This window comes from Parus major, chromosome 13, assembly GCF_001522545.3.
Source record: "Parus major isolate Abel chromosome 13, Parus_major1.1, whole genome shotgun sequence".
Lineage (NCBI taxonomy): Eukaryota > Metazoa > Chordata > Aves > Passeriformes > Paridae > Parus > Parus major.
Genome location: NC_031782.1, coordinates 13,873,128 through 13,893,321, shown reverse-complemented (window position 1 = coordinate 13,893,321; position 20,194 = coordinate 13,873,128). Strand labels below are relative to the sequence as shown.

The following is a 20,194-nucleotide window of genomic DNA, read 5'->3' as shown; positions in this document are numbered from 1 at the left end:
CCCCTTTGGCCCAATACAATCTCTGCAGTCTTTCTGTTTAGATATATGTGCTGCCAGAAATGTAAAATACACAAAGCCCAAATGAACAGTAATAAATAGGATCCATAAAATAAATAAGACCTGTCTGGGGTGTAATTTGCACAGTTGAGCAGTTGAATTTTACAGTGCAATTGTGCTCTCCAGTTTCTTAAAGGGGATCCTGAAACTTTTAGCAACCACAATGAATTTTTTCTTCATGTGCCCAAAAAAGCTGTGCTTACTCAAAACTGAGTCATATGTGATTGAAAATAAATACATTTTGAGCCCCTCCTGATATATAGATCTTCAAAGAGAAAGAATGCATGCACTTGGAGTCAGTTTGGACTTGCTACCCATCAAACTCCTAAGGCATGGGAGAACAAAAATTTGTCTTAACCATGCAAGGTGTGTGGCTGAGGATGGGATTGGTGTTGTGGCAGGGGAGAGCTGAGTACCAGGGTGTGGGGAGGATGGTCAGCCCAAGCCTCCTGTGGCAGGACAAGGGGAACATCAAACTGGCTTTTACAACTGCAGAGAGATGTTTGTGTAGCACAGACAAAACTAGTGATTTTAGTCAGAGTCTTTTGCAATAGTTTTGAGTTGGTCTGTAATTGGAAGAGCAAAAGTGTAATCTAGATGGTCCAATCACTTTCTCCATAGCTGTTTAAAGCCTACAGGAACATTTTCACCAAATTTCCTTTATGTCATGAACATCACCTCACCCTAATGGAGATATCATAACAAACTACATAGCTTTAGCTCCAAATTTTAGAATTTGGAGGTAGGTTTGTATGTGCTGTACACTGCTTTTGTTTACTATTTATTACTTTATTTAGTTGAATCAAATAGTTGTCTATTTAAGCCATGACTTTACTGATACTAATAAGAATCCTCCAGCACTCCTGTAGGATTATGTATAATATGACTTAAAAAGAGGCCAAAATCTTCTGGGATGGGACTGGCACCTTCCCAGCTGGGTCAGTTCCTGCAGTTGTCCTCACCCTTGACTGATTCAGTGTCCCAAGCACTGCCCACACACAAACTGACCCCATGGCACTCCAGGGATTCCACAAACCCTCAGCAACAGATGATGTTGAGTACAGCAGGTATTTCCACCTTATTTCCCATAAACAGCTCGGATTTCTAATCCTCCTGAATGATCTTCTCTTTACTCAAATTTTTATTAACTGTCTATTAAAATAAGTTGTCCCCTCCTGTTTTTTTTCAACGTTATTATGGATTGAGTTGTTTTAATTGACTTTATTCAGTGTTTCCCCTAAACAAAATAAGTGTCTGAACAGAAATATCTGCTCAACATTTTAAAAATGCTGCTGGTGATATTTCCTTAAAGCAGAAGATATTTTTACCTTCTGGAAATATTTTGCTATAATAGGCAAAGAAATTGAAAAAGGATGTTAGAACTCATGAATGAAAATATGAGAATTATCTCTAGTTCCTAGAAATAAATTTTTTAAAAATAAAATAAATACCCCATACCAAACTAAAAAAAATAAAAGGCAAAACCCCCCATACAAAGCACAAATCACAAACAGAAGTGTGGAAGCATACATTTCTGAAGTTGTCAACAATATTATTAATAATTATTTCTAGTGACTATATAACCTCTTTATTTCTAATGTAGTTTATAAATATTAATTAACATGGTAACAAGCTTTCCGTTGTCCTCCCACTCACATTTTATATTTGGCAGTTTCTCAACACTAAAAATTTCTCAGCTTTCACTGCTGCATTTTGTTTGACCTTGGACAAGTGAGCCAGTTGATCACAGTTCCAGGGTCAAAAAGTCAACCCAGTAGTTTTTTTCCATTGTAAGCAGTGGATTTACAGGAGGAGTGGATGGATATTTTTTAATGCTGAGCTGCAGTACACATTTAATTTTGATGAATGAGCCCCAGCCATGGTTTGAACCCATGAACTCTCATTATGAATCTGTCTAGGGCACAGTGGGTTCATTAGTCACTCCAATAGAAATGTATCAACAAATTTACTGAGGTTTCTATCTTAATATTCTGCCTGATATGTTTTTATTTGAAAGAAGCTTGAGTTTACAGTACCATCTTAAAAATAGTTTATAGCATATGCAGAAATTTTAAAGTCTAAAAACTGATTTGGATCATTGCTTCTTTAGTATCTCTTCCTTGTGCTATTCTTTATTCAGTTTATTTTCCTTTCATGTCAGTTCAGGTGTTGTGCAGCTGAAGTCCTAAGCTGACTGTGAGCAAAATAAATACAGACTTTCAGCATGCATTTCTTCACATTTTTAACAATTAATGGTTGGCTTCAAACTGACTTTGCTGAAGTGTGAACTTTGTTTATAATTGACTGATTGCCTGAAAAGACACTTTCTTTAAGAGAAAGAGAAGTACAAATTAGCCAAGGCAGCACCTAAATTTAAGGTAAAAAGGTTGGTTTTATTTTGGATAGATATTCATGAATAAAGGAAAAATTCTGAGAATTATAACTGCACTATGTAAATGCATCCTTTTCCACTATTTGACCTAACTCAAATGATGGGTCAAGCAGCAAATGTGTTTTCAAAGTCATAAATAAACTTAACTTTAAGACACTGGGTTGCAGTTTGGAAAATGGAGGTATCTTCTGCATATGTGTTTTGTCTGGTGAGGTGTCACTGATGTGAATCATCAGATCCAAACTAAATTACACAATTTGCTGTAGAATACACTCAGGAAGGACAGAGAATTAAAGGGAATCAGTGTGATAAATTTGATGAAAGCAGTATGTCTGGTGACATTGCTCAAGCACAATTGTTTGAAAAAGGGATTTCTTCTCAGGTATTTATACAACTTCCCTAATAATGATGGGAAGAAAGGAGGAGAGCAGGAATACTGAAGGAGATAAATCTAAAATCCTTCCCGAATGCTCATCAGATCTTTGTCGTGTTGGGAAACAAAGCATCCCTATAGAACCATAGAATAAACTGTGCCTGGTGAGATCAGAGCTGTTTGTCTTTGCCAAATAAATAATAACCTGTGCTAACTGTTTTGCACCACGAGGGCTCTGGGCACCAACCCCCTGCACTGTGACTGCCACCTGCGCTGGCTCTCCGAGTGGGTGAAGGCGGGCTACAAGGAGCCCGGGATCGCCCGCTGCCGCGGCCCCGAAGCCATGCTGGACAGGCTGCTGCTCACCACTCCCACCCACCACTTCCAGTGCAAAGGTAGGAGCCAGCTGGCACCCCCTGCCCTGTCCTGCCCAAAGGTCCTCACCTCTATACCCTTGGTTCTGTGCGGGGCAGTTGGGTTTGGGTTTTGTTCTCCGAAACGTCAAGTTCCTTCCAGGTTGTGTTTTCTTGTGTTCTCCCCCAAAGTGCAGGAAATGCAGGGAGCCTCAGAGTGTTCCTGATGCTCACACCAGGTTATGTAATGGCATGTTAGCATATAGGGCGTTGTTAGAACCTACTGGAACAAATAATTCGTTTTGGTCTGTGACTTACCTCCAAAAAATTCCGAAAATCAGAAATACTATAAAAACATACAACACTATAGTTATGAGGTATGTTTACTTGAAAACCAAGAAACTGAGAATTCTTCTAGAAAGCAAATATTTACCAAAAATACATTTTCATCTGCAGATCTGCAAACTGCTCCCATTGGTGGCAGTTCAGAAACTGCAGGTTATGGAAAATGAGTCACATCTGAATTCAGTGTGCATTCATTCAGGAGAGGGTTGAGGGGCAGCTCTGAACAGTTTGGGGTACTCAGGGACAGGACTGTATTGCTTTGGAGAGCACTCAGATGATCCACTTTGTGTGGATTAAGTAAGTAGCTCATTAGTGAGTGGTGGAGATTAAGACATATCTGTATGTTCTCAAAAAAAAAAAAAAAAAAGGGTTTTGGCAGTTTGCGTAGTTCACCAGCAAGGACTTGAAGATGGAGCTATATTTGTAGTGGAAAAGATGGATCAGTAGCCTCTCTTAGAAATGGAAATGAGGGTATAAAACCTGTTTTTATTTCTCTCAGAGTGCCATGCCCATTTACAGCACTGCCTGGCAGGGTGATTTTATAGGTGCTGGAATTAAACTGCTGAACAAACAAATGATGATGTTGGGGTGAGATTAAAACACAGGTTCCCAAGGCCAAGCTGAATTTTATGTCCTTTCAAATATATCTTTAATAACTGTAACCTTATAATTTAATTACTTTGAAATGTCAGTCTCAAAACTATCAGAACTCTGACCATAATTATCAAACCACAGACTTTACAATTATCTCTCAAATCTGAAGTACAGGTATAAGAAAAACCAAAAATACCAAATAATGCACTTGTTCCCATGAAGTGAACCAAAGAAAATAATTGATTTTGTATATTAAACAGGATCTGAAAATTAAACCAGAAAGAGAAGCTGGATGTCTTCTTCATTCTGAACCTGTGATATATCAGGAGTTAAGCTCTTTTTCTCTCTAAAATAAACAAGCCACTTAGCAAGAGATCAGTAAATGTGTGATCCAGGATATTAGATGTAGTTGTTTGCTTCCTATGTAAATATTAGATTGGTCCACTAGAGAGCTCATGTTCTTTCTAATATCCCAAAAGTCTCCATAGCTTGCTTTATCTGAACAGAAAAGGAGAATGAGGAAAATGTGTTGATTTGGAGTTGGTCTTTGCACAAGCAGAAACTGTTGATGGTCTGGACAAGTGGCAGTAAAGTTCAAGAAGCTCCAGGCCCTACAAAAATTCACCTTTTCTCATGAAAATAAAAATGTTTTGAAAAACAGTGTATGATTTGGCAGTTTCATTACACCCCATTCCCATTTCAGGGAGTGCTGACCCCCAAAACCCTGAGCCCCAGCACCAAGGGCTGGCCTGTGCTGGGCTGGTACCTTGAGCTGCTGTGTGAAGGTCACGCTCAGATGTCCTCTGTGACCTCCAGAAACTTCTACATTAGGAAAAAATTTAAAAAGTAGTTCAACTTACTCTTGTTAAAAATATGTTTTTAGCCTGTGCCTGAGCAGGAGGTTATGTCTCAGCAGAGCCAAGGAAATAAAAGTGTGTTATGTGCAAGTCATGCAAACTCAGCTCTGCTTTTTATTAACTTGCCCTCCCAGCTATGCAGTAGAGGAAAGGAATGTGCTGGGCTGAGGGCATTTTGCTATATGGATTTATAAATCAAACCCACAAGGGCAAAGTAATGAACTACTTAACTGCTAGGAACTAACACTGTTCTTATTAGCTCCTACATTGATTAGCTTTGATCTATGCCGTAGAAATAAATGGAAAATGTACATGTATTACGAAATAAATAGTAGAACAAATTCTGGCTTACTGACCTCTAAATCTAAAAGAGCAACACTGCTGCCTGTCTCATGAGCTCTCAGAGGAGCCAACCTTGTTTATTCTTTGTATATTTTACCATGAAGACAAATGTAACTCAGATATGTCACATTCCAGCCCCTGTCAATGCCAGGAATTCAGTTGTGATTTCCTCTTGCTGTCCTACCCCCAAGGTAAAAACATGTATGGTATGTGGTTAGACATCAGCACAAAGACAGAATAGGATGGGAACAGTCCTTTATTTAATGTTTGGAATTTTTCTTCCTGTGTATTTTCCCTCATTACTGCCTGTGCACTGCCAGTCAGACCCTGATGGCACCACCATCACTACAGAACCAGGACACAGCCCAGCTGCTTTCACCTGAGACCCTTCAGAGCCATTTCTGCCCTCTTCTTACCCCTGCTGCTGCTCTGCAAGCATTCAAAGTAAACAGTGAAGGTTTATAACTCATGCAGGACAATTCAAAGCAAATCCCTGGCTGGAAGGGATTTCTTCATCCCTAGTTCTGGTAACTCTGGAGCTCCACCTTCTCTTGAATATCAAATTTAAGCTTCTTTTCTTCACTTTCAGGATGTTTCACAATTTTCTCCTTCTTACCATTTATCATGCAGTAACAGAAGCTCTTCTGCCCACTTCTGATTAGTACAGGACCAATTTTAAATTATTTTAAAATGTATTTCCTTGAAAATGAAATAAAATTATTTTAAGGACTTTACTGCCTGATATAATTTAAGCCACTTTAAAGTGCTAGGTTTTATTTTTTACATATAAAAGCCAAAGAGTTAATACTTACTAATATTTGAAATGTAGCCATTTGAAAAATCACCATGTTTTAACTGTGAATATAACTGTGACTATAACTGCCTAAATTAGCTGTCTGTAAAATCTCAACCATAAAATATTGATTGACTTGGGACCCCAAATGTAATTAGTGTTTTTTTAGTCTGTGTTTGTTTCCCTGCTCACCTACAAACTTCACTGCTTCTCTGGAAGATTTCTGCTACAAATATGAGGTTTATTATATGGTTTACATGTAGTCATTTGTATTTACCTGCATCCATTTATATCTTTGCATATTTTGGTTTTATTCCACTTTGCTGAGATAGCTCAGTGTTGATCATTCTTCAGGCCAGAAAGGGAAAAAAATAAGTTTCAAATTCTGTTACGATTAAGGATGTTAGAGCACTTTGCACCTAAATATTCCCATAAGCCTCTAACTAAATCTGTCTTGTGCATGGTTTTTATTTATGTTGTTGCATCTGCACTTTCATTCTTGTTATCAGCCACAGAAATGTCAGGTTACAGTTCCCTGGGGTTGCTGTTACAGGATTTCCAGAACTGAGAAAAGGAGGAATTGCTGAAAGCCATATATATATATATAACCCACTCCCTGGAGGTTCCCAACATGCTTTTTTCAGAGCATATGTTTGCATCTTCAGGAGAATATAAGCATCATTGAGACTTGCCTAGCACTTGATTTAAGTACTTAAAGCCTCTCTGATCCCTGGGAATCCCATGGTGTCGTGCAGTGCAGCTGCAGCATGTGCATTTGTGCCAGTGCTTGGGGAAAAACGTTTGTGTGTGCATGGGAGGCGTTAATTTTGCAATCCAATTCTCTGTGTTTGCCTCTCCAGAGCCAGTGGATCTCAGTGTTTTGTCCAAGTGTAACCCCTGCCTCTCCAGCCCCTGTAAGAACAATGGGACGTGCAGCACTGACCCCGTGGAGCTTTACCAGTGCACTTGCCCTTTTGGTTTCAAGGTATGACTCCAAATGAACTACATGAGGAGCGAGAAACTGCTCCCCATCACTTGTGATTCTTTAATTGTTGTGCTGTGAGAAGTTAATTTTACAGGCACTGGGCTCCTAGGTTCCCTTGCTTGAGCAGGTTGTGTGTGTGACTTTCCAGCTGTGCCCTGCCACAGATTTCATCCTGTGCAGTTGGAATGGCTTTGCTTTGTGCTCTGACTACACAGATCATCCTGAGAAACTTGCTCTGGTTGCCCCTGTTTTGGGCAGGGTGGTTGGGCTGTGCAATCTCCAGAGATCACTTCCAGCCATGGGCATTCTCTGATTCTGTGATGTAGAATCCATGTAAAATGGTGAGTTGGTTTTACTCTCCTTTTAGTTTCTTGTTTTCTGGCAGCAGCAAGATCCAACCATTTCATAGGCTTCCAGCCAAAGGGAAGGCAGTTCAGATGAGAATTAAGGGCCAGTTTGGTCCATGGTGGCAGAATGTTGACACTTGCTAGTTTATATCCACCTTCCACAGACTGATGAGCAGCAGGGTGATCCCTGATCAGACACAACCCCTAAATCAGCTGTCTCTGAATGCAGAGCACCACAGAAGGATCTGCAAGTATGAATCCTGTGGATTCCAGTCATTGTGGGCTTCCTGATAACACACTGGGAAATGAGGAAAGGGTCACTGAGCAAAGCAGTTTCTTCAGCAGTGATGGATAACTCCCATTGTTCATGCTGCACTATGAGAGCTTAAGGACACCAGGGCTCTGTCTCAGAGCTGATGTAGCTGGAAATCCAGCTCAGGAGTCAGTAGCTGAAGGATTAAGTAATAAATGAAGCATATGATCTGTTCACAGCTGGGGGGGTTGCAGGTGCTATGGCCAAAGTAGGCTGAATCTTGCAGGTTGGGATTTTATTTGCCTCTTTGGATATTTCTTACAGTCCTGGTCAGTTGAAACAGATGCTCATAAAACACAAAGTAATAAGAATTATAGGGGGAAAAAGAAGGGCAAAACCAGACATACATGTGGGAAGTAAGCACAAGTATCTGTGTGTTAAATTTAAAGTAGGATTTAAGAATTAATTGGCACTGATGATATCACCATTTCCTTTCTCTGTTTTCCTGAGATGCATCCCAGAGTAATTGATAGATCCCTGAAATGCTGGGAAAGGGAAAATATAAAGCTTATTTCTTCTGTTTCACCCCAGTTCCCCTACACTTAGTACTCAAGAATAACAACAGTTCTTCTAAATAATTGAAAAAGGAATTGGAAATTTCCTGTCCTTAGAAATCTTTCTAATCTTTTACCCATTGGCATGTCAACTAGAAACCTTTCTAGGATTTAAAAGACTGTGTTGTAAAAAATCTCTTTACCTGAAACTACTTGATAACAACTTTTTTATCTCCTCAGATTAATAAGAAAATGGTCATATTAATTTGCTTTTTAACATAAATTATGTTGAATTCTTCAGGTAGGAACATGAAAAGTAAATTATTTCAGAACTAGCAGGAGAACACATAAGTCTTTGCATATACCTTACTCTGTAAGACATGTATCATGGAGCAGGTATCCAGGTTATTCTAAGTAAAATTGTGTTATGAGAATATATATTTTTTTTTTCTTGGCCCTTAGATTTTTGTTTGCTGGTTGTTCTTCTGGGTTTTTTTTGCATTATCCCTTACTCACAAAGTCACTGGTATAGATGCTTTTATACTGCTGGAAGGCATGTTTATAAAGGGAAGATTTATTAAAGAGAAAAATCAAGAATAATCCTCTAGTTTATCAGCACGCTGTAGTGTGCATTAAACCCCAGGATGCATCATTTTCCTTGGAAGGCTTTTGGTAAACACTTGATGTGACTCAGTTTAAACATCTCACAGAGCATCCAGCTTTCCTCCTCTCTCACACACGTTCTCAGGTGACATCAGTGTGTGCAAGAAAACCCAAAACCACTGTGAGCTTGTAAGCACCAAGCTGCCAGCCAAGCGTGGCAAAGAGCAAACAGAGCAGGCATGGCACTTGGAGCAGGGTTTAAAAACACTGGCTAACAGTTCAGGGAGAATTGGTGGAAATTTAATAAGCAAAAAAAAGAACTGTGTGTCTTTACCACAGGTTTTTGAATAAAAATGAAATATGACAGGTCCAAATGCAAACCATATGAAAGGAGCACTCTATCTACCATGTAGCTCTCCACCAGAGATTCATGCTAATTCAATAACAATACCTTGCTTCCTTCTCACCAGCCAGCACCAAACAGCTCCATCCATCTGGAAGCTATTTCCCAGACCTTGATAAATTGCCCTAAATCTGCCCTCTCAGCATTTGTTTTTCCTTGTTTGATGTAGATTTTCAAAAAATCCTGTGTGGAAGAGTGCATCAATAAAGTGAAAAACCCACCCTTTTTCCAAATTTAAGCTGACGGCTTCATAATGTTCCCTGTGAAGGGACAGGCATTACAAGCAGCTTTCTGGGGTTCCTGTGCTCATGCCAGCCTTCAGAATAAAAAACAGGGCAGCCAGCAGAAAGAGACCTAAGTTACCAGAGTGGTGCCTGATGGATCAGAACATTCTCCCAGTTAACTGCATCCTCTAAAGCTTGTGGTCTGGTTTTCGCTGTCACACTGATGACGGTTCTCTCTCTTCCTTCTCGTGCTCACAGAGATGTTTTTGCTATTGAATGTATACTTTGTGGTGCTTTTAGCAATTTTAGTGCTGCCCTCGATGGTTTGGGTAAACTCAGAAGTGAGATAAGTCATGGACCACCTGAGCTGTGAGGCCAGAGGGCCCCAGGAGTGTTTGATGAGACAGAAACAGAGACTGCTCACCCAGGCAATGCTGAGCTGATAATGATCTTTGCTGCTGCTCTTTCCTTAAAATGGGTGATGAATGTGCTTGCTGAAGATAAGCCATGGTTGAAACAGGGCTGTTGTGGCTGTGCTTTGGGGAGAAAGCCCCAAGGAGTGGGATATGGCACCTCCAACATCCAGCAGGGTCACAAGCAGGAGCTCCAGGGTGCCACCAGCGCTGGCAAGAACTGGCTCTCCATGTTATAAAACTTGTGTTTCCATATTAAACACAGACATAGGTGTCATTCTCTGGTATATTTGGGTTTGGTTTTTTTTTCTCTTCTCCACAGCATTCTTTGAATGATTATTTAAATAGTATGTGTAGTTTAGATTGTAAAGTCTGATTTTAAGTAGAGAGATGGAGCTTTCTCCTGCTGGGAAAGCTACTGGCCACCTGCAAGAGCCAGCGTGTGTGAGTGCAGCTGGGGCTGGGAAATAGATAACAGGAACCTGCCAGTTCATTGATTCTGTAGAGTGTGTGGCTTGTAAGTATTCCCATTGATACTGCAAAATTGAGTCCATGGGTGTTGGAATTCAAGAGATTAATCAAACTTGCAATCAATAAGCCACTGGAAAAAAATTCACTTGAATAGCTGTAGCAAAAACTAAGGTGAGTGAAAGCAACACTTCATGTATTTTGCAATTGCTTTATTCTGAAGATGCCCTTTTGGAGTTTTTTGGCTGATTTTTGTCTTTTATACTTCTTAAAATTGAGGTAGCAACAAATAAAGAATAATTTGCTTTCTTTCAAACAGAACTATTTGTAGAACTGGGGAAAGAGTTTAAAATGTTTTTTTGTTCTGCCTGAAATGAAAGAACATTGCCAATCCAGAATGGGAAGTGCAGTGCCTGCCTAGGAATCTGCACAGCCTCTCTGATTGTACTCTCAGGTAAAGGAGCCAGAGCTGCTGGAATTCAGATGTTTGTCACCTCTGGGTTCTGCTGTCACTGAAAGCTGTCTGAAATGGGAAGTGAAGATAGGTAAAATTGGCACAGCTCATATCCCACACTCCAGGCACCAGATGCTGATGCATGTCTGTGGTAGAGTTGCTCTAAATTTTATCCAAATCTATTCACCTCCCTGTTGAGTTCAGCCAGTGTCCTGACTTTTCTTGCAGCCCTGCGGTGTCTTGAGGGCTCAAGCAATTTCACCAATCATCCAGGATGACAGATACAATTGGAAAAATCCTGGGTAAATCTCTTGGGCTTTGGAGAGACAGCATTCTTTGCAGCCAGACTCTTGTGGTGGGAGGCATTATAGTGAAGCCAGAATGATATTTAGTGAGGAAGCTGGCTCCGAAGTTCTGCTAGGAATTTGGCTCTTTCCCCTCCCTACTCCCCACGCCTGGTTTTTGTCCCTGGAAACAAGGTTAGAAGTGGAGGGTCTCAGAGCAGGATGTGTCTGGGAAATGGGGGATTCACACATATCCCGTGTTGTGCACTGATACAAATTCTGTGCCAGCACTTGAAGGGGTCAGTGCAGCTGAGCAGGAGCTGTGGCTGCTGAGAACAAGGCTGACACAAGGCTTTTTCAGCACTGCCCCTGTGCCACAGCACTGCCCTGCCTGTACCCCTGGCTCGTGGGTGCCCAGGGCTGTGCTTCCAGCAGGGGAAGGTTGCTGGGTCTGCCCTTTGCCACGGGAGGTTCTGTTACACAAAGAATCCCTGAGAGCCCTGCAGCAAGGGCAGCTTGGGGAGGATTCAGCACAGAACTCAGCGTGGCTGTGGTGGTGTTTGCTCACCTGCAGCCACCCAGGGCAGCTCTCCAGCTCAGGGACCAGACAGAGACTATTCCAACAGGGCAATTTCTCACTGATGCTGACTTGGGTGGGGTTCAGTGGATGTAACCCAGTGTAGAGTTTGGCTGCTGCTGTGTGAGATGCTGTGCCAGCTTTGTCAGGACAATGCTGTGTGCAAATGCAGCTCTGTGTTTTTGTGTCTTTGGCTCCATTAACACGCATCCTTCGGCGCACAAATAAATCTCCAAGCTGGAATTGCAAAGGGAGAAGAAATTGGAAGGGACTCCAAGCAGCCTGGCCTCATCCACATGAGCCAGGAGAACAAACTCCTCTCTCTGCCTCCATGTGTTGTTCTGCCCTGGCCTCTCTTCTCTCGCGGTGTCAGGGTCGGGGGGACAGGCGCTGGAATGTCAGCTCAGTGCCAAGATTTCGTGTAGAAGAAACCTGTGCAGCAAAATGCTGTTAGTGTGAGGTGGTTCTGCCTTGAACTTTCATTCTGTGAAATTCTCCTGGAGTGTGTGTTTGTGTGATCTGGGCTGTTTTATTTTTGTTTGATCGTTTTAACCATACTGAAAATGCTTATTAATGAATGTCGAAGAAGCATTTTCCACTCATAGTAAAACAAAAGAGAAAGCCTTTAGGGATGAGAGGTAATGGGTGGCCACATGAAATGAGCAGATCTGTATTTATGTGTGGATTTTTAGGGCAAACACCAGTGTAAGCAGTAGGTGGTTATAATTTCGTATAAAGCTCCTGGGGCAGAAAAAAATGCAGAAATCATAATATTTTCTTCCACATGCTTATTCTGTAAAATTTACTATGCAGCAGCCAGACTTGTGTTGCTTGCTTTTTGCCCTTTCTGTTGTAGTAGGTCTAAAGAAAATGGTGATTTACATGTAGAAGAGCATAAAATGAAAGGCTTAGGGAAGGATTACCACCCCAGTGGCTGGCTGAAGGCGTCGAGGCAGGAACACACCCACCACAAGCCCTGTAAAAACCCACTCACGTAGTGTGGCAGGCCCTAATGAGGGCTCTTAACAATAAAGCCAGCTCTGAAGAAGTGTTTTGATTTTTGTTAGGCCAGCAAGAAAGCAGATGTTGAGCAGCTTCAGGCATTCACTGTTTGTGCAGTGCTGCACCAGGAGCTGAGCAGTTCAGGGCATGGGGAGCTGGACCCACAGGAGGGCACTGTCAGGTTCATTCTGTTGGCAGCGTGGATTATTCCCCCCTCTTTGGTTTTACTACTGTTTTCCTGGGCTAGTTCTAAATGAATGACCAGACTTCCAATCTTTCTTTTCCCAGGGTAAAGGAGAAGTTTTTATTGGCATTTAGTCCGAATTTCAGGCTCTTGTTCTTATGTTTGCCTGGTCCTATTACACTAAATAAAAATTTTTCTTCCTTTGTGGTTTTTCTGCCTTTCAGGTGATTGCTGGTTGCTATAACTCTGCTTAATCAAGTTCTGTTTAACCAGGTCTTAATTTTCTGCATCCCACCATTTCTGCATGATTGAACCAGTTGATGTAGTTGGCCACAGCTGAAAATCCTTATTGTAAATTTCCTTGTGATTTTCTGTCATCTGTTATCCTTGAGGCTTTCTTGGCACTGAGTGTACTCAATGAAATGGCTTTTGGGTTTCTTTTGTTGTCCAAGAACACGAACAGAGATTGTCCTGGGAGGTTGATTGCCTTATTTTCTCCTTTCATTTGGAGATGATGGAATTGATGAAGTTGCTATAAGCAGGCTAAGATGAAGAGTAAAGCCATTCCTGTTAATATTGAGATGATTCCAAACTCATTTGGGAATTAGATTTGGAGTAGATTAGTGTAGGGATAAGTGCACAAACACTGCAGGTAAGGTTGTCCCAAAGCTCTCTGACCCCCATGGTTCCTGGGGTCCCTTCCTCATACTGCTGAGAACCTCTGAAATAAACACTGGGCTCTTGCCTTTCATAGTGAGCATGTTTCACTTGTTTAGTGGTCTGAAAAATTCATGTGCACATTTGATTCTGAAATCAGTGCTGCCTTCTGGGGTTACCAGCCAGTTCAGCCTGCTATCAGATTGATTTCAAACAGGATTGCTGCTGTCTCTGAGCTGGGAAATCTTGCAGGGGAAGCTTTGCAGTTTTTCCAAGAGCAAAACAGATTAAACTGACATTTCTGCTGAAATAATACGTATTTCAGTGTGAGACCTTTTATCAGCAGAGAGCTGTTGCAAACCAAATGCCTGCATCCTTAACAAACAGAGATGTGCCAGCAGAAGGTTCTTCCAAGGCACTGGGACTCTTCCAGCATCTTTAGCTCGATTTATTTCCGAAACCCAGTGATCTTTTTGGAGAGATTTTTAAATCACATAATCTCTGCCTCATGTTAGGCTTCATTGGGTTTCTGTTTGTAATGTGTGCCTCCTCTCCAGGCAGGCTGTTCAGTAGCTGAAGTATTAGGCATAGTTAATTTAAAATACAACAATTATATTTTATTTCTTAAATCACATTGATAGTATTTTTGTTATCTATACAAATGTCCAGTCTTTATAACTTTCTCTCCAGAGTTCACATTGAAAAAGAGGCACTGACTTTGGATAGCCTGAAAGGGAAAGTTTTATTGTCACTGCAAAATGTACTTTAAAATAAATAGGCCCTTAAGTATTTTGAAGGTACTAAAAAACATTATTCTCATTCATGAAGACTGGTTGAATCAGAGGCTACATAGGAAATATTCGGTGTTGGATTTACATCAAATATATTAGGTTGTATTTTATGTATAGAGTCAACCCTCAGCAAAATGAACTATTTTCAGTGTCCCTAATTTTCTTCTGCATCTCTCAAAATGTTCACACAACTGTCTGGATCTGTCACTTGTAACCTTGGAAGCTCTGGAGCACCTGTCCCATCCAGTTTGGCACCTCTGGACTCGTTTCAGAAATGTGCTGTGTGAATTGACTCCGTGATGGATTAATGACATATCTCCTGTCATTGATTAAAAGCCCAAAAGACCATTGAAACCCAAAGTGCTTATGTGAGGAGAGGTTTAGAAGGGCAATCAGGATTTGCATGGTAATTAATATAATTACAAAATAAACCTCAAATGTCCACAGAGAATTAAATTCCATACTCATAGGAGAAGAACCAGAGTTTTAAAAAAATAATATGATGAATCCTTGCACTTTGACTTTGACAGGCATATTCTTGATTACTAGCTGGAGAGGTAATGGAAGGTGTATTATACCCTGGAGGGTCATAAATCTTTCCGATTTAAATAAAATGAGGCTTAAGAGAGCAGAGTTTGCCTAATTTGCTATAAATTGACAATAGTGATTTATTAACAAGGACAAGGAAGTCACTAAGAAGTGCTGCTGCCATGGCCAATATTGTTTAATCAGATGCCAGATGAAGCTAGAGGAGGTAACTGTACAGTGCTGAAAATGGTGGGTTTTAAATATTTTCTGTGTTTTTACTTCCTACAGTAACACTGAGAAAGTTTGCAGAGGGAGCTAGATCAGCTGAGTGGTGGGAGAGCCAGCACAAGAACAATATCAGAGTCCCTTCTTTTCATAACCTGCCTTCTGTGCCATTTAGCAAATAGTATTTCTCATGTTTCTGAGCAGCAGGCAACTCTGTTGTAGTATGGATGTGTCAGTGTAAGTGCAGCTGTATAAACAGAGATGCTGAACTGAAAAAATAATTCAGATTGTGCTAGGTAAATCTGGATTTATATTAAAAAAAATTTATTCCAGACTAGAGGTGGATAAAATAAATTGATTTTTCATGTTAAATTAATTGGTTTCTAAACAGCAGTCCTCAGAAGGCACAGTTTTATTTCTCCATTGGGATGGGTGGCTGAAGAGAAAGAATTAATTCATCCCCAGTGTGAGTGGGGATTTGTCCTCGAGGTGTGGGTGTCTGTAGCAAGGTCTGTGTTCAGAAGGAGGAGTCACGAGATTTTTGTGAACAACAGATGATCAAATCTCTCAACTTCCACCTGGCAATCTGAAAGCAGTCTGATCCAAAATTGCTGTGATATTATCCATGCCTTGCCAAATAATTTGTATATATGCCTGAGCAGATGGATCTAACTCACGCCCTGCCAGCTCTTCTAGTTGTTTGACCTTGCCAGTGAGCATCAGATGCATCTTTTCCAGATTGAGGCTTAGCCATTATGTCCAAGGCCAGAAAGAGCATAAAGAAGGAAAATGGTATCACCTGGATGTGCTGAAGAGCTTCACACTACTGTGTGTGGATAGCAGGGTGTCAGCTGTCTGTGTATCTGAATATCAGCACAATCAGGAAATCAGTTTCAGATGGCCTCACTGGTAAAATAACACACCTTCCCAATGCTGTACTGTCCAGCCCTTCCTTTAAAAGAATTTAGGTTAATTTTATATTTTGTAGTTGGTTCCATTCTTCACAAAGTTTACAACATCTGTAATTATTTGATAGCATTCCCTTCCCTAAGCTGTGTTTGCAGGGATCCACCAAGTCCCTCATGCTGCAGTTAGCACCAGATGCCCTTCTAGCTTCCATTTACATGTACTTGCAGTACATGTAAAACCTCTTTTTATGATCCCATTATATCAAATACAGGGTTTCCCTGCCTTGAAAGGCTCTGAAATACACAACTGTGAATAGAACTTGAGAGAATTTTTCCTACCAAACTTGTAACTTAGCGTGTTGGCTGTGAGGCTGAATTTACGGTATCGTGTTTCCTCGGTCAATTATGCAAAATTCTTCTTGTTTCTTCTTTGTATTTATGGCTGCTAAATGTGTTTATTACAGGGAAAACTGCTGAATGCCTCATTCTTTTTTCCCAGCTTAATTTTCTAGTGGAATTGAGGTTTATGTGATAAAACTTTGTTCATGAGACATCTCATTCCCTTCCTGCCCTGGAAAATTTCAATTTACCTTCCAGCTTTGACTATTTTTGGCAGAGGGATAAAGGTTTCAAGTGGTGATAGAAGTCACTGGTGAAAAATGCTATTAGGTAAAAATTAGCATCAGTTTATACCTTATTGAATAGCTGCATGGCACAGCTTCAGGAAAACCTTTGATCAAAGTTCTCACTTTACTAAGCATGAAAGAAGTAAAACTCAAAGGAAAAAGCTGCATTTAAAAGTTCAAACTGAATTCTTTTTCTTTGCTGTCTGTGTCTTCTACTGCTTCTGGATTCTTCCCCCTCTCCTTTCCTCTTGTCCTATCCCATCTCATTTTTTTCATATGAAGCATCAGGAAATCACTGTCACACACCACATTTAGCCCTTCCCTCTGCTGCTGGACCTTGCAGGCCTGAATTCAAGGGCAGGTCCCACTGGCACATCCAGATGTAGCAACACTCAAGTGTGTGCATCAACCTAGATCAGAATAATTCAGAAAACTGATCAAATCCTTGCCATGATCTGTGGGAGCAGAGCACAGCTCAACCAAGCAGCTGCAAGTCCATTTATTCTTCATTTCCCAGGATTGGGAGGTCAAAATATTAAAGCTGGCAGATACTTGTAGGTTGGAATAACATCCCTGGATATACTCATGGAACACAGTGTTCTTCTCTGTTATCTTTCTGTGAATTTTCCTTTCAGCCTATCATGAAGTGGAAGATTTACTAAGCCTTTTCCCTTAATGTAATGGTTTCTTATTAACTTCTGACCAGGAAACCCATAAGACAAGTGTTTTAATGCTGGTGAGACTAAGAGTTGGATGTGGATGCATTACTCCCACAATTAGGAATGTAAAGGACAGAGTGTGCAGTACAGTGTCTTTGTAGATGTAATTTTGTCTGTTTTCCCTAAAAGCTTTAGCTGTATTTAGACCTTGATAATTAAATTGTTTATGAAAATTTCCTGGTTCTTAATTTAAAGTCTCTATCAACTATATTTGTCTTCATTTAGTATTTTTACTAAACACATGAACACTACCATCTGTTCTCCACATATACCATCTAACTAAAATTTATTATGAACACATTGTATGTTGTTAACAAGTCGAATAAACTTTGGTATTTCTGTTGTAGAGCTCATTTTTCCAACATGCTGTGAAAATCTGCAGTCATTGAACAGGGCTGTAATTAGCTGGAAAGAGGTCTCCCTATTCACAAACCAGTGAGGTTGGATGGATTCCTGCCTGTCTGCAGGTGTCTCCCTCACTGCCCAAGTCCTGTTTCTCCTGCAGTGATGGTTTTATACACCAGGAGGTTTCCACCTCCTGCCTGTGGTGAGCTCTGTGCTGCCACCCCTTATCTGGTGTTGGAAACAGGAGAAGGATCACGTTGGGATGGACAGAGTTCAAACCTCTGCCATGTGAGTGTGACTGAAACTCTCCATCTACACAGACAATACTGACTCTTGAAAATTAACTGAAAAAAGTTTTGAAGTGGTTGAAGCAGTGTCAAGGCAAATGAGTGCTTTTTTTACTCTGTTATCCCATGTTCTTCCTGCTGAGGGTTCTTATTAGGTTTTGCTACTTGTTATTGGGTGTTTTATTGATCATGATATAATGTTCCCAGTATTGGATCCTTGTAAAAGCTGGAATTTGGCACAGCAGTGCTGAGGAACAACTTGTAGATACAGTAATGCCCAGTATGGGTAATTTCAACAAAGAACTGACTCTATGTGTGGTGAATAGGTCTGTTCTCATTCACTGAAATCTGGAGCTGGAGCAGCCCAGATAAAGTCTGGACCAGCTGAGGTACTTCAGCTTTAAAAGGGCAGCTGAACTCCAAACATATATGTCTTCTAATAAGTTGCAGAAATTTCCTGTTTCAATGCCTAAATCTTTCCACTCCTACAGAAAATGAGAGAAAATACATAAAAGTGTTTTGGGTCTGATGCTTTCCTATCAGACCAGACAAAAATTTATTGTATCCTAAAAAAGCTCTAGAAGTAAAATATTGTGCACAGAGGGACCTTCATCCTCTTCCTGTGAATTGCTGAGACAGTCCTATCTTCTTTCCTGTCCTTGAAACAAGTCTGCACCTCTATTTCTGCTTCAGACTTCATTAAAAGGCTCTTTAGTCTTGAAGCAAATAGACAATATTCTCCTTTGTAACAATAGTTATTTCCAGGCAATGTGACTCAAGGAGTATTTCCCAACTCAGAGATAAATTAATTTTAGTGATGCTTGACAGCAATTCCATTTTTCCAGTAAGTCTTACTGTAAATCGAGACTAGAGAATTGCATTATTCATTTGAAAGATGTTTCTAGAATGTCTTTAGGCTCTTCTGGGTAGCGACAGTCTCAGACAGAAATAAAATGGCCTTGCTTTGCTGTAGATTTATTAGTACCACTATTTTCTGCAGCTTCTTTCCTCTCAGAGTTCTTTGTTTTTCAAAGTCTTCCTTGTTAGAGAAGTTGTACTTGCTTTGTGGGCTTGCAATGTGCTATTGATGAAGTCAGCTCTGAGAAGATAATCCTCAGAGAAGGATTAAGTGTTGTTTGCCCATTTATTACAATGAGTAAACTGAGTCAGAGAGACACTAATTTTCTTAAAGCCACATAGCAGCTTAGTGTATCAACTGGTTCAGCAGCACATTCTAATGGGCTTCCATGCTGCCTGAGGCTCAAGAAGCCAATAAGTCAGCCATGTTCAGGGCAGAAATGAGAGCAGAATTTGTCACGCAGAACTTCATGTGCCAGTGCAAGAGACTGAAAGGTCTGCTCTCATTTTAACATTTATCTTTATTAAATTTTTACAAGAATGTTCAAATTAATCTGACTAATTATAGTGGAAGTGATGGGACTGTTTTACATGGTGTTCAACTGTGACAGAAATCTTCAGAAAAACAGATGCTTTGCTGCTTGCTCTGCTTGGCTGCCAAGGGTTTAGGATTTTAGTGACACAGGGGTGAAGAGTTTGTATGAAATAGAAGTAGCTGATGTTAGTGAAGTAGCTATATAATAATCAGTTCTTTAGGGACACAGGAAAAGTATAAAAACCAGCAGCTTCACTCCAGTGAGGTGGTAAACACCCAGGATTCAGGGCACAGATGGACAAGAGATGGGCAGTGCTGGAGCAGGGTGGGAGCGGATCAGCGTCACCATTCCTCAGTTCGCATCCGCAAAGTGCTGCGGGCCACATGGTGCCAAAATAAAACCTGCGTGAGCTTCCCTCGGCGCCATCCCAATTCTTGCCTGAGACATTTGGGAAGTCGGGATTTCAAATGGAGAAGGACAGGCTGCTTGGCACACGGAGCAGGGATGGAGCAGAAAGCCTCTGTGCCAGGCCTTGGGTGAGGGCCGCGCGTGCTGCCGGCACTGCTGCGCTGGGGGATGAGCTCACAGCAAGGCACGGGGTGACCAGGCCTTTCTGTTGTCCTTTGGAAGTGTTTCTCTTCTGATTCAACCCTGGAGAAGTCTGTCCCTCTTTCCTTGTATTTGCAGAAATCTCAAAATGCAAACCTGCATCTCCTCACTCTGGGGAATGCTGGAGACAGAGCCTCAAGAAATACAGCTTTGTGAACAAAGCTCCTCTGTGGTGTGGGATGGAATTATAGAAAGGATAATATACATATACATATATATATATATATATATATATATATATATTCATA

General features: G+C 40.8%; 1 protein-coding gene across 3 annotated transcripts in view; it reads left to right on the top strand.

The window, feature by feature from the left end:
- SLIT3 (slit guidance ligand 3) overlaps positions 1-20,194 on the top strand; it is a 465,259-nt gene that overhangs the window by 391,608 nt on the left and 53,457 nt on the right. For all 3 annotated transcript variants that reach the window (XM_019008182.2, XM_015642087.3, XM_015642086.3), the window contains 2 exons: positions 3,054-3,217; positions 6,967-7,091. In XM_019008182.2, coding sequence (XP_018863727.1) covers positions 3,054-3,217; positions 6,967-7,091 — 289 coding nt within the window. The remainder of the gene's footprint in view (positions 1-3,053; positions 3,218-6,966; positions 7,092-20,194) is intronic.